The 11,932-nt window shown below is 37.1% G+C and overlaps 2 protein-coding genes across 2 annotated transcripts; both read left to right on the plus strand.

Annotated features, from left to right (window-relative positions):
• BDCG_17738 (L-fuculose-phosphate aldolase) lies at window positions 1-1,221 on the plus strand. Its single transcript, XM_045426812.1, has 3 exons — window positions 1-331; window positions 641-770; window positions 934-1,221. The coding sequence occupies exons 1-3, from the start codon at window positions 319-321 to the stop codon at window positions 1,019-1,021; spliced, it is 231 nt and encodes a 76-aa protein (XP_045272759.1). The 5' UTR covers window positions 1-318; the 3' UTR covers window positions 1,022-1,221.
• A 2,069-nt stretch (window positions 1,222-3,290) lies between these two features.
• On the plus strand, window positions 3,291-6,407 carry BDCG_08148 (phosducin). Its single transcript, XM_045415513.1, has 3 exons — window positions 3,291-4,652; window positions 4,725-4,954; window positions 5,062-6,407. Exons 1-3 carry the CDS (start codon window positions 4,059-4,061, stop codon window positions 5,075-5,077), a joined length of 840 nt encoding a protein of 279 aa, XP_045272760.1. The 5' UTR covers window positions 3,291-4,058; the 3' UTR covers window positions 5,078-6,407.
• The last annotated feature ends 5,525 nt before the right edge of the window (window positions 6,408-11,932 follow it).

Here is an 11,932-nt window from a genome sequence, read left to right on the forward strand (position 1 = left end):
ACAGATCCCGTAAATCCGGATTGCCAGAGTCCTGAATCGACGGAGGAACATCCTATTACTGACATTGCGGGCCCTCCGCGCGCCGCGTATAACAATAACCATAGATCCGTTCGCCAAACACTTCGGCGGCATCACCGTTTCGGACCGTAAACTGGTGATATCATGAGCGAACTCCGCCCACACTAACAGAGCACAAGGTCAACACGGCAGGGCTCATTATCCATTCCTCGATCCACCAGGCACGCCCGGACCTAAACGCGGTATGTCACATGCATTCGCCCTACAGTAGGGCCTGGTCAACCTTTGGCAAGGGCATAAATGTTGAATCAAGGTGGGTTGTGGATCTGATAGCTTTTTTCCTTTCGAAATTTTCCAATCTTCAATCGCCAACGTCATGTCGTTTGTGGACATGTATGTGATGGGGTTGCTGTTTAATTTGCTGTGTCTCATGGGTCCTGAAGCATTCAAGGGACTGCTTACCATCAAAGCCCTCTGATGAGCACAAACGATCCGCCTCCGCTAAAAACATCCGTTCCACTTTGGCGGGAGGATGAGTACACTTTCGCGCCTAGTTTTGAAGTCATGGGCTTCTATCAAGTTTGAATTTAGCCGGCCACATTTCACACTGACAATGGCGCAGATTCCTGCATGTTTTATGAAGACCTCGCCGTCTATGAAGGCTTTGGTGGGCATGTCCTGGCGAAAGAAGAGGGAGAAAACATCTCCCGTGCTCTAGAGGAAAAGAAGAACCTCATTCTCCAGAATCACGGGTTAGTCTAGTCCGTTCTAGCATCAACTAGGGGCTCCTCCCCTCTTTCTAGTGGCTTTTTCTATCAGATCTGTCTGATTCCCGTGCTCTGTGAGAAATGGCTCTGCAAAAATAAGTTATCATACTATAATCAAATATCTGACAGAGCACACCCATATTGGCAGACTTATCACCGCTAGCTCGACAGTCGGCGAAGCAGCTGCCTTTTTTTATCTCATTGCAAAGGGCGTGCCAAACGCAGCTGCTAGTTGAACAAGCGGTGCCCCATACGTCGGACCTGCAGGAGAAATACGTAGGGGATAAAGAAGCTGCGTATACCAAAAAGGCGTCCGGATCACCTGCAGCGATGTACATGTACATACATGTACATGCAATTTGTGCCGGAATATGAATAGATCTTCAAGGAGACGAAAGGGGAGTTTACGCGGTAGAAATGTGTACCGGACTTAATTGGGTGATTGTAGTAGCGAACCATACTCCGGGTGGGGATGGGAGTAATTAGTTAGAAAGCTTTGACATGTTTGTTGTGCTTGCCGTGCTACGCTCTGATTCGTTAGTTTTTATAAACAAGTTGGCGTGGATGTAATACAAACGATGTTGGGTAAATATCGCTGTGAAATCCAAAGTGGGATGTGGGATGCAGGTAAGGAGAGGGACTGTGCAAGAGACGATGCAGGGGTGTTTAGTCAAGCCCCTCCTCGTTTATCCATGTATCTACTGGTTTCTGAACAAGTTTGATACTTCTTCTATCACCCATTTGGCCCATCAGAAGGAATAATAGCTTGATTTCGGTTCTTGCTGAGAATTCCGCCGTTGTATGACACCGAAGCTGAAGTCTCACAAGTTAGCGGAAAATCAAATTCGTAGACATAGACCAGTTCTAGACATGGATTGACCGCGTGTGTAAAAAGTGCATGCTCGCTAAGTATAGGTACCCAAGGAGCACATCAAATTACCACAGCAGGGGGGGCCCATGATCAAATGATACCTAACAATCAACGGTGTAAGCTGCAGTCATCCTAATCATCAATTTTACATCTTGGGCTTCAAGATGCTTCTGGATTAAACAAACTGGACGAAGCAGGCTGCCATGAGCAAGTCAGACTTCTTCCTCCTCTGCATGAGAGGAAAAATAGCCACCAACAAATTTCAGCAATCTCTTAGTTGGCAGAATTTAATGCAGGCCATTTGCTCTGGTGAACAAAGAATTTGGTTTTGGACTTGTCAAACGCGAGGCGGGAAAGGACGAGGAAGTATATTAGTCGAATAACCATGGGGAACGAGTGCTAACGCCACATTTTATGACAAGCCGGCCCTTGTGCTCTTTTAGGCATTTCTCTGTTCAACCCCCCCTTCACCCACCCTTCTCTCATTCTCTCAGCCTTCCCGCGTCAAGGCTAGGCGGGCTAACCAAAGATATTATTGCCTCCGGTTGCCACGTGGGAGGAGCGGGTCGGGGTTTAAGTTAACCTGCGGAGACTTCGTTGAGGTTCCAACATTCTGTTGTTCTCTTTGTTACGTCGGTGGTTTGGCTGTTATTTTTGTGATCCTTGCAAACATTGTTCTCGATAATGTAGGTTTGAGAGTTCGATAAGCAACTGCCACGTTATGATGCTGAATATTCACTCAATATCACTCAACATATGCTACTATAACCGGAGATGAAACCTCCTGAAGGGGCTCCCTTTGATTGGTGCTAATAAAGGTTGGGTTGGGATAGGTGTTGCGCGAAAGAAACCAACAATTTGTTTATCTTAAACAACACTTGTTCTCTATGAAATAGTGTATGGACCTACTTCTACTCAAGGTAGGGTTATTTCATTTTTATTTATTTATTTATTTATTTATTTATTTTATACAAAAATAGTCTTGTGACAATTCAGACAGTTTCTGTCAGGATCGGCTTGAATGAGCTTACCTAGAACCCACTGTTATTATCGATAGCTCTCATATGTCCAGGGCTTTTGCGATATCACGGAAAAACTCCTCGGTCGTTAACGTAAAACTGCTGTCGACATCCTGCTGTCAGTGGAGGGAACACAGGGGGATCGTCGGATGTCCACGTTGTTCTCAGCCCTTTTGCATTAGTTTCAGCCTTTGCTCAGACACCCCTCGTGTCTCATCAGGCTAACCAGAACACATGGCAGCCCCCCCAAGCTAGTCGAAACTTATTTTGCGACGCTTAAAACTTCTAGATAGATGGACATAAAAATGATAGATCGTTGTCTATCTCGGGCGGTCAGTCAGTTGGACCCGAGGCCGAAAGTGTTGTTGGCCAACTGTTAGCTTTCTTTAGTAGTGGCTTGCTAAAACTGTAGAGTAGCTGGTATTCGGGAGAATCTTCCTGTACACTGTGTATGCAATAATGCAATAATGGAATGGGATGTTAACTAACTTAAGGGAGATGTGGCAGTTTGTGGATATCAATATACTACTGTATTTGCGCAGACAGTATCAACAGTATCACGGGTCTGTCCAAACGGAACAAACAACCTTGGAATACTATTAACTTATAACTTCACATTTTCAACAGCCTCATTTCCATGTAGACAGCATCAAACACCAGCAACTAAATGTGTGTTTTGTAGTTAGTTTCGCTGGTTTGGTGCGTGCGTTCTAGCTTCCCATAGTTATAACTCTTAGCCTACCACCAAAGAAGAGTGAGTGCGTGATTGCGGCTTGAAGCCCGTCCTTTGTTCTGGGTAAAAACGGTTCTCCCCAAAATACAGTGGCCAGAGGCAGAAACTGACCACATGCCATGATGCCAGTTCAGTTATTCAGCCTACAACAGGGCGATCCGCACTATCTTGGGCGCTCACTCGCTCGAATCGGCTCCGCAGAACCCCATCGATTGCACGATTTGCACCACGCGTTGCGGCCAGCGTGCAATGCGCCAAGGCCACTAACTAGCAGATTCCAACGCCTACCACATGCGGCGCCGGCATTAACGCTCCCAAGAAATTAGAATCCAAGGTTGTCTGTCCCTTCGTCAAGGCTGAAACACGATCGGCCCCCCTAGAGGAACACAGGAGTTGTCTCCCAGAGGCTTTTGTCTTCAGCCTGTGTTGTTGGCGTCGTCCTCCGTGCCCCGTCCCTGCCCCTGTTCCGTTCCTCTGATTGCTCTACAAAACTCTGGCCACAGTCTACCAACAACGAATTCCTCTTCGTCACATAACCATTTCCCACCGTTTACAGCCCGATTGGATTACAAGAATCCAAACACTGAGATTTAATTTCTTTATTTAAGTGACGGGCCGCCCGCCGCCTTGCCGCACCTTTGTCCTTCAAAATGTCCGCCGCCCAAGACGAAGTCGACCGCCTCCTCAATCAGAAAGAGAAGGTCTCCTGTCATCCAGAAGACTGTCTTGCTTCGGACAACGATTCAAACCTATCACCGTCGGATGACGAGGAGAGTCTGACATACCTGCACTCCGACACTGAAACCGATACCTCCCACACCATGATTTCAAAGTCCGTAGGCTACCATCTCCCTACCACCGTCTTCGAAGCGAACACTGGACCCAAAGGAGTGATTGCGGATGCTCAGTCATATGAAAGAGCGAAAAAACGCTCATTCCGTCGCACGTTTATGAACGTTGCTGGCCTTGACTATACCTCCTACTCCAACTCGACGAAAGAGGAGTCTGACACGCGACCAGCCAAGGAAGCATCACCCCCACCTGACGAAACCGAAGACGAACAGTTTATGCGGCAATGGCGAGAAGCTCGTATGCTAGAGCTACAACGCAAAAGCAAAAGACGTGTCAGTCCTAGCAAGCGGAGGTACGGAACCGTCGAGGTAGTTAACGCGAACGGATACTTAGACGCGATCGAGAAAGTGACCCCAGACACTGTCGTGGTTGTTTGTATCTACGATCCTGAAGTAAGTTACGTCTTTCTTTTTTGCCCAAAGCGCTTGTGCATATAAAATTTAACTAATCCCCGTTGCTATTAGTCTCCCGAGAGCAACATTGTGGAGGACTGCTTAACTACCGTCGCCCGTAAACAGTCTACTACGCGATTCATTAAATTACACTATGAGATAGCAGAGATGGAACACGTTACTGCGCCCGCCTTACTAGCTTACAAAAATGGTGACGTCTTCGCGACGATAGTGGATATTTTCCATCAACTGCCCGGTGGACGAGATTGCAGTTCTGCAAGCTTAGAAGATCTTCTCATGCAGTATGTATTTTGCTTTTTACTGTCTCATTTGTTTCATAAAATAAAATTGTGTATTCTACCCTCAACTCATATATAATAATTTACTAACCTTTCCTTTTTTTTTCTAGACACCGAGTTTTCTGATTAACGTTTCCAATTTTTCCCATTACTTTGGACCCCCCCCCCCCACCCCCCGCAAGAACATTTCTTTTTGTTGTCAACTATATACCCCTCTCTTTCACCCTCTCCTCTCTCATAAAACGAATTCCACAGTCTGCCACGATAGAATGAACCTCCTCTCCCCCTCCACGAAACGCAAAGTTTGCCCTCTAGGATAGCGTCGGTGCATTGGCGCAAATATTTTGCTTTCGTTATTGGCTTTTATGTCCCTAGTTACCATGCTAGTGTTATAAATAAGAAAAGAAAAGAAAAGAGAAAGGAAGGAAGAAGAGAAATACATTTTACGGCCATGACCGCTCATCCAGGTACGGTACTGTAGCCTTCCATTTTCACCTACGAACTTTTGTTTCCTTTTTTAGAGGATATAGGATGACAATGGATGGCTTCTCTTCATCATTCCATTCGTATATGTAACCGAAGAAAATGGCTTCTGTTCGCCCTTCTCAATGTCATTTCCTTGCCGTTCGTCTCGTCCTCTCAGCCGAACGCCAACTGATATTCCTATTACTCCGCCGGTTTTCTTTGTCTATTTTCCCCTCTTATTTCTTCCCCTTTTCTCCATAATCCTAACCGTTATGTAATATTAATATATTTTCCTTACGTTCCCTCTCCTTTCCTTCCCTCCCTGTCTTGCCTGCTGATTGCCCAATGTTGAATTTTTGTGCGGGTCTTTCTTTATTTTTATTTTTATTTTTATTTTATTTTTCCTTTTTGTTTTCTTCTTCTTCATATGTTAATATCCTACCGTGCTCTTCTGTTTGGCTTTAGCTATTTCAATGGTTTTTGCATTTTTTCAATGTCGTCTTATTTTTCCGTTGTTTGTTGGAAATAGTACCGATCGATATACGTTTCTGGCACCAATGTTTCCCATTTCTCTTTTCGTCCTTGACTTTCTTTCAGCGAACATGTGCATTTGTGATAAGGGAAATAGGGAGCATTCATTCTTCATTCTTCGTCGTCTTCCTCTTCTTCTTTCCTTCTTCTATTTCTCTTCTGTTTTTGTTTCCTCCGCCTTAATTGTCTTTCATATGACAAACTAAAGTACATGTACAAGGAATATTTATCAAAGTTTCTTAAATTACAAATTCTCTGACTATCTTCATTTGATTCTTTTTATGGTGTTTGGAAAGTAGTCGGTAGCAGTGCCAGTGGACCGACGACCAACAACCCAATGAAGAAATTTAGAGAAAGACAAAAGAATAAAATTATTCATTAACTATATATTTAGAGTTCATCATCGATGCTGACAGTCATCATCCCTCAGTTGAACATGGTGCCAAAACTTATTGATTTCAACCTGATTTTGTAAAAGGTGTAACATAATCAATCACCTAACACTCATTTCCACCTAATGCTCGCCTTTGTAAATCAATTACAATCAACTTTAAATGTTAATATCTCAATAAATATTCATTATTTTAATTTTTTAATTTGTAATCTATAAATATCAAGACTTATAGTATAATATAATTCAAAATTATTATAATATAGTTAAAATTGATTAAAATATAGATTCAATTAGAAAATAAAATACAGTAAAATAAAATATATAATATTTTATTATAAATTAAGAAATATATATTATATATTATTGAAAATAATAATTCTTATATAAATATATAATAATTTAATAAATATTAAATTATTTTATATAAGAATTCTATATTTTAATTTTTAAGAATTTTTTTAATTTTTTATTATAATTTTTTTTATAAATTACAAAGTAAAATATTTGAAAATTCTTGAAATTTTAAATTTTGAAAAATAATTTATTAAATATAAATATATTTAAATGATTTAATATAATAATTTATTTAAATTATAATTTTAAAGTATAAATAATACACAGGTATTACACAAATAGTATTTTAAAATGTAAAATTTTATATAAAAATTTAAATAAATCAATAATAAATAAGAATTTCAAAATAAAATTTTATATTTTATTAAAAATATATATAATCTATAAGATATTTAATTTTTATATGAAAATAATTTATATTTATAATTATATTTATAAATATAGACTGTGTATTTTATTTTAAAAGAGTATTTTAAAAAGCTTAATAAATTAATAATTATATATTATTTTCTTATAGAAATTTAATATAATATTATTCTGTTTTTTAGAATAGCTTTAAATAAATATTTATTAAAATATAAATATTTGAAGTTAATAATAATTGATTTACAAAGATAAGTGTTAGATGAAAATAAGTATTAAATAATTAATTACATTAATATAATTAATCACTTAACATCTGCTTACACTTAACACCTGTTATTTACCCCGGTGGCTGAATGGTTAATGCGGCCACCTGGTAGCGCCTTGGCGTGAGAAATCAAGACATGTGAGTTTGAAACCCGCAGGGAATATATTAAATTCAGAACTCAAGCATCTCAGGTTTCTAATAAATACAGAGATGTATAAATTACTTTAATAAAATCACTCTATATTTCTGAGCTGAGAAGTTATTATTGCATGTATTTAATTGTCACTTCTTTGTATTTTCTATGTTCTTATTATCTTAATATAATCTTAACATCTGTATTTTCTTCTGTATAATTAACACTTAGTCTGTATTTAACATCATACAAGGACTTATTATAAGCTCTGCTTGTATATAAGTATAATGAAAGAATAATAATAATAATAATAATAATAATAATAACATCTGTTATTTTACTATTAATATTTTCAATAATATTTTAATAACATAATTAGATTTTAAGATGATATTGTCAGGTCACGTGATCTGGCTTACTAATCCTTCCACCATATAACTTCCCACAAAGCTAGCAACCTTTCAATCATACAAGCTTTACACCTTTCACAGGTTATGAGACCTGTTTTGCACAAAAATCACTGCCAATTCGGGATTCCTTGTCAATATAATCTATTTGAACTACTGCTTCATTTGATACGCTCATCAGGAGTTAAAATCATCTTATTCTATCAGTATTGATGTGTTTGAGATCTTGATAATCAATAATACTACTGCTCGCTTAAAAAAGAGGCTTGCAGAAAATGCACCACATTTGCAAAAAAGCAAGAAAAGAGAACAATATTGGCAAGGATTCAATAAACGAATATCAAGATGGCGGATTCAATACGATCTCGCCCATATACACATTCGCGATCTCGCGTCCTTTCCACTGGATCAGTTGCAGTTGATGATGATGATGATTCTTCACACTCACGCTCTGCCAGTGGACATTCTCCTGGAGCCTTTGAAAGCTCCATTGACGAAACACCCTCTCGATTCAAAGCTGGTTTGAATACAGCTTCTGACACGGTCAGGCCGGCCCCCCGATCTACTCGACAGCTTGATGAAGCTGGTTCTCATGAATTCAACAGTTCGGGCGAGGCAATATCAGACCAACAGATGGAACATCTCAAGATAATGCTTGAGATGGACAAGGAGAAGCAAAGAGTCTTAGAACTCAAACTACAACTGGAAAAACTCTGTCAACAGAGATTCTCTACAGATTGATCTCAGAATGTCAATAATCATTCTGTTACCATATCAACAGTCACATGGAATTCTAATCTCAGTGAAAGGTTGGAATTCAACCTTTATGAACTGAATAGCTGTGTTGACAAGGCAATCTCTCAATTCAAGAAAGATGTCAAGAATACTGTGAGATCAAACAGTCTGACTGATACATTCAATTACATCATATGAAGCATCTTCATGAAATTGAAACTGATTAATGCACAGTGTTGATATATGATAGAGAAATGACAGACTCAGAACCCTCTACAAAGAGATGATGAATGAGCATCATTCTGAAACATCAGAAACCGGTGACTCTACACATTTATCTTGAACTTCTTGAGTGCAGATGTCAGATCACATTTCTTCAAATATGATGAAAATTGAATTGTTTATACTCTATGAAATGCGATTGAACAGGAATACTCTGTTCTTAAAACACAGTTATGCTGTGAGACAGTTCTGAAATTCATGTCTCTTGATAGCACACAGGTCATCAATCTACACACATTCTTTAATAAGTTCTGATCTGTCATCATGAAATTGAAGATGCTGAATACTTCTCTCTCAGATGTGTGAATATTTGATACCTTCTACTCAGTTCTACTCAACAATTAGAGAAATTATATTCAGAAGAAGATAGAGAAGATACAGGATTTCAAATTCACAGCTGTGATATTGAATGTTAATCTTCTCATGAAGAAGATCTGTTTGCAGCTTAATTCTTCAAAAGATAAAAAGAATCTGCAGAATATAGATTCTGCAGTTAACACAGCTATAACAGCTACAATGATTACAATGACTATCAGTAACAATACATTGAATCCGGCCTGTGAAGACTGTACTGAATGTAATTGTAACAGTTCATAAGAAGGCTTCTGAAATCATTGAGAATTGAGAAATTCACCTACCTGTTCTGAATGTGAGAGATCTCACTTTGACACCTGTTGATTAATCAATTCAGACAGTGCTTCAGATAATTGAAGAATCTACAATACTGCAAGAATAAAGAAATTCAAAGAAAAGAAGGAAAAGAATAGTGAGAATGAAACTCAACTATTTATTACAGATGAATCAGAGATCTATCAGATGACAAATCTCACAGAGATTATCAATGTATCAGCCTGTTACAAGAATCTCTTCAATGAGTGTTTATACATATCAAAGAATGTCATCTTTCAGAAGAACCTCTATCTTGCTGATTCATCAATACTGACTACTTCACACAACTTGAAGGTTCTACTCAATGCGGTCTGTAAAGCGGCTGCGGCAATTTCTTCAGAGATATCAGGCCTACTCACTGCGGCCTGTCAAGAGACTGCAGTGATTTCTGATTCATCAATTGATAATCTATTCATTGATGAGGAAATTTGACCTGAGTGTTCATTATTTCTTGTACTCACTAATAATTGATGAATTGACTATGATATCTCCGCGAGAATATCTACTCTTTTAGTGCAGAATACACTGAACTCTCTGAAACTCACAGTTGAATCTGATGACTCTCTGACATCTACAAGAGATATCACTATAGTGAGGGAATCAACAGTGAGGGAATCTTCAGTGAGAAACAGTCTTGAAGACCTACTCACTGATTCTGAGATTGCTGCACTTCTGATCCTGAAAAACCTCACGCGTGCTAAAGCTTCCATGAAATGAAAGTATTATTACAAGGCCTGTGTTAAAGAGATCAACTGTTTGAAATATACACATTGAAAAGAGAATATAAAGAAGATAGAGAAATAGAGGGATAAAAAATTATGTATATCATGACTGATTTTTCATTACTTCACATTTTCCAGTCATTTTTTGTACCTGTACTTGATTTGAAGGCGAATTTTGTATATAGCATTGTGTATAGTTACTCTGGTGAGTGGGGGTGTCAGGTCACATGATCTGGCTTACTAATCCTTCCATCATATAACTTCTCACAAAGCTAGCAACCTTTCAATCATACAAGCTTTACACCTTCCATAGATATATTATATAATAAAAATATATATAGAAAATTACATATAAAAATACACAGTTAATTCTATAGATATTTATTTAACTTAATAACTTACTCAGAATATGAAATTTTGAGTAAAAATAGATTTAAAAAGTAAACAGTTATACACTGATTATATAATTATATCTGAGATCAGAATTAAATTTTTTAATAGTTTTATTATCAATTTAACTGATCTCATTACATAGTTTTAATATTAAATAGTAATCTTATACTGTTTTAGTGAGACTTACTATCTACTCTTATTACATTTTTTAAAAACTTTTTCTACTTATCTTTCTTCTCTTTCTCATTCTTCTTATTATTCTTTATAATTTACTTTCTATTCTTATTCTTCTTTTTCTTCTTCTTATCTAAGATAATAATTATCTTAAAATCTCTTTTTACTATATTTTCAGAGAAGAGTTTCTACTGCTCTCTCTCAGTCAGATTAATTTATGTCTTTAAATTCTGCATTTTCTGATCTGCTGTCTCAGGTTTTATCTCAGTGATAAGTAGATTAATATACTCAGAGAGTAGAGTTATCTTCTTAATATTCTGAATTATAAAGTGTATTTAAGATTTAAATAAGATTTTAATCTTCTTCTTCTCTATTAGCTTCTGCTAATCAATTGAAGAACAGAAGTATTTTTAAAAATTATTATCTCTTAATAAGTAAAAAACTTATCAGTTTTAACTTTTTTATCTCTTACTTTAATACTCTTTTAATCTTCTTCTATTATTACTTATTTATAGTAATACTCTTTTTCTCTCTCTCTCTTTATCTTAATTTTAAATTATTCTCAGAACTTCTTCTAATCTTACTACTACTGTATAAGACTTTTCACTATCTTTTTTTTCAATTATATACAGTGTTATTCATATTATTTCTATACTTAGTTTAGTCTAAATTTATCAGAAGTGTTACTTAAAATTATTATTATTCTACTCTCTTACAGAGTCTTTTTAAGATATTATAATATATCTTATAATCTATTTCTTCTTATTTAAATATATTCTTCTTCTCTCTCTTTAATCTGTGATAGTACTTGTGACCGGCTGCGCCTGATCAATTATATAGACTAACCGTGCCATACTTACTCACTCTCTGTAGTGAGTGCGTCACAGTGTATGAAAAATCACACTGTAAAGAAAATATTTTGAATATAGTAATCTTCAAAAATTAATTAATAATCATCATCACATCTATCTATAATATAAAGATTATCTATATACTCATTAGAAGGTGTAGAATTCACTGTAAGTTAAGATTCTATAGAATTATCTTGTTATGATTGAGTGACTGTAGATTTTATAGATTTGATTTCAATT

This window comes from Blastomyces dermatitidis, assembly GCF_000003525.1.
Source record: "Blastomyces dermatitidis ER-3 genomic scaffold supercont1.10, whole genome shotgun sequence".
Lineage (NCBI taxonomy): Eukaryota > Fungi > Ascomycota > Eurotiomycetes > Onygenales > Ajellomycetaceae > Blastomyces > Blastomyces dermatitidis.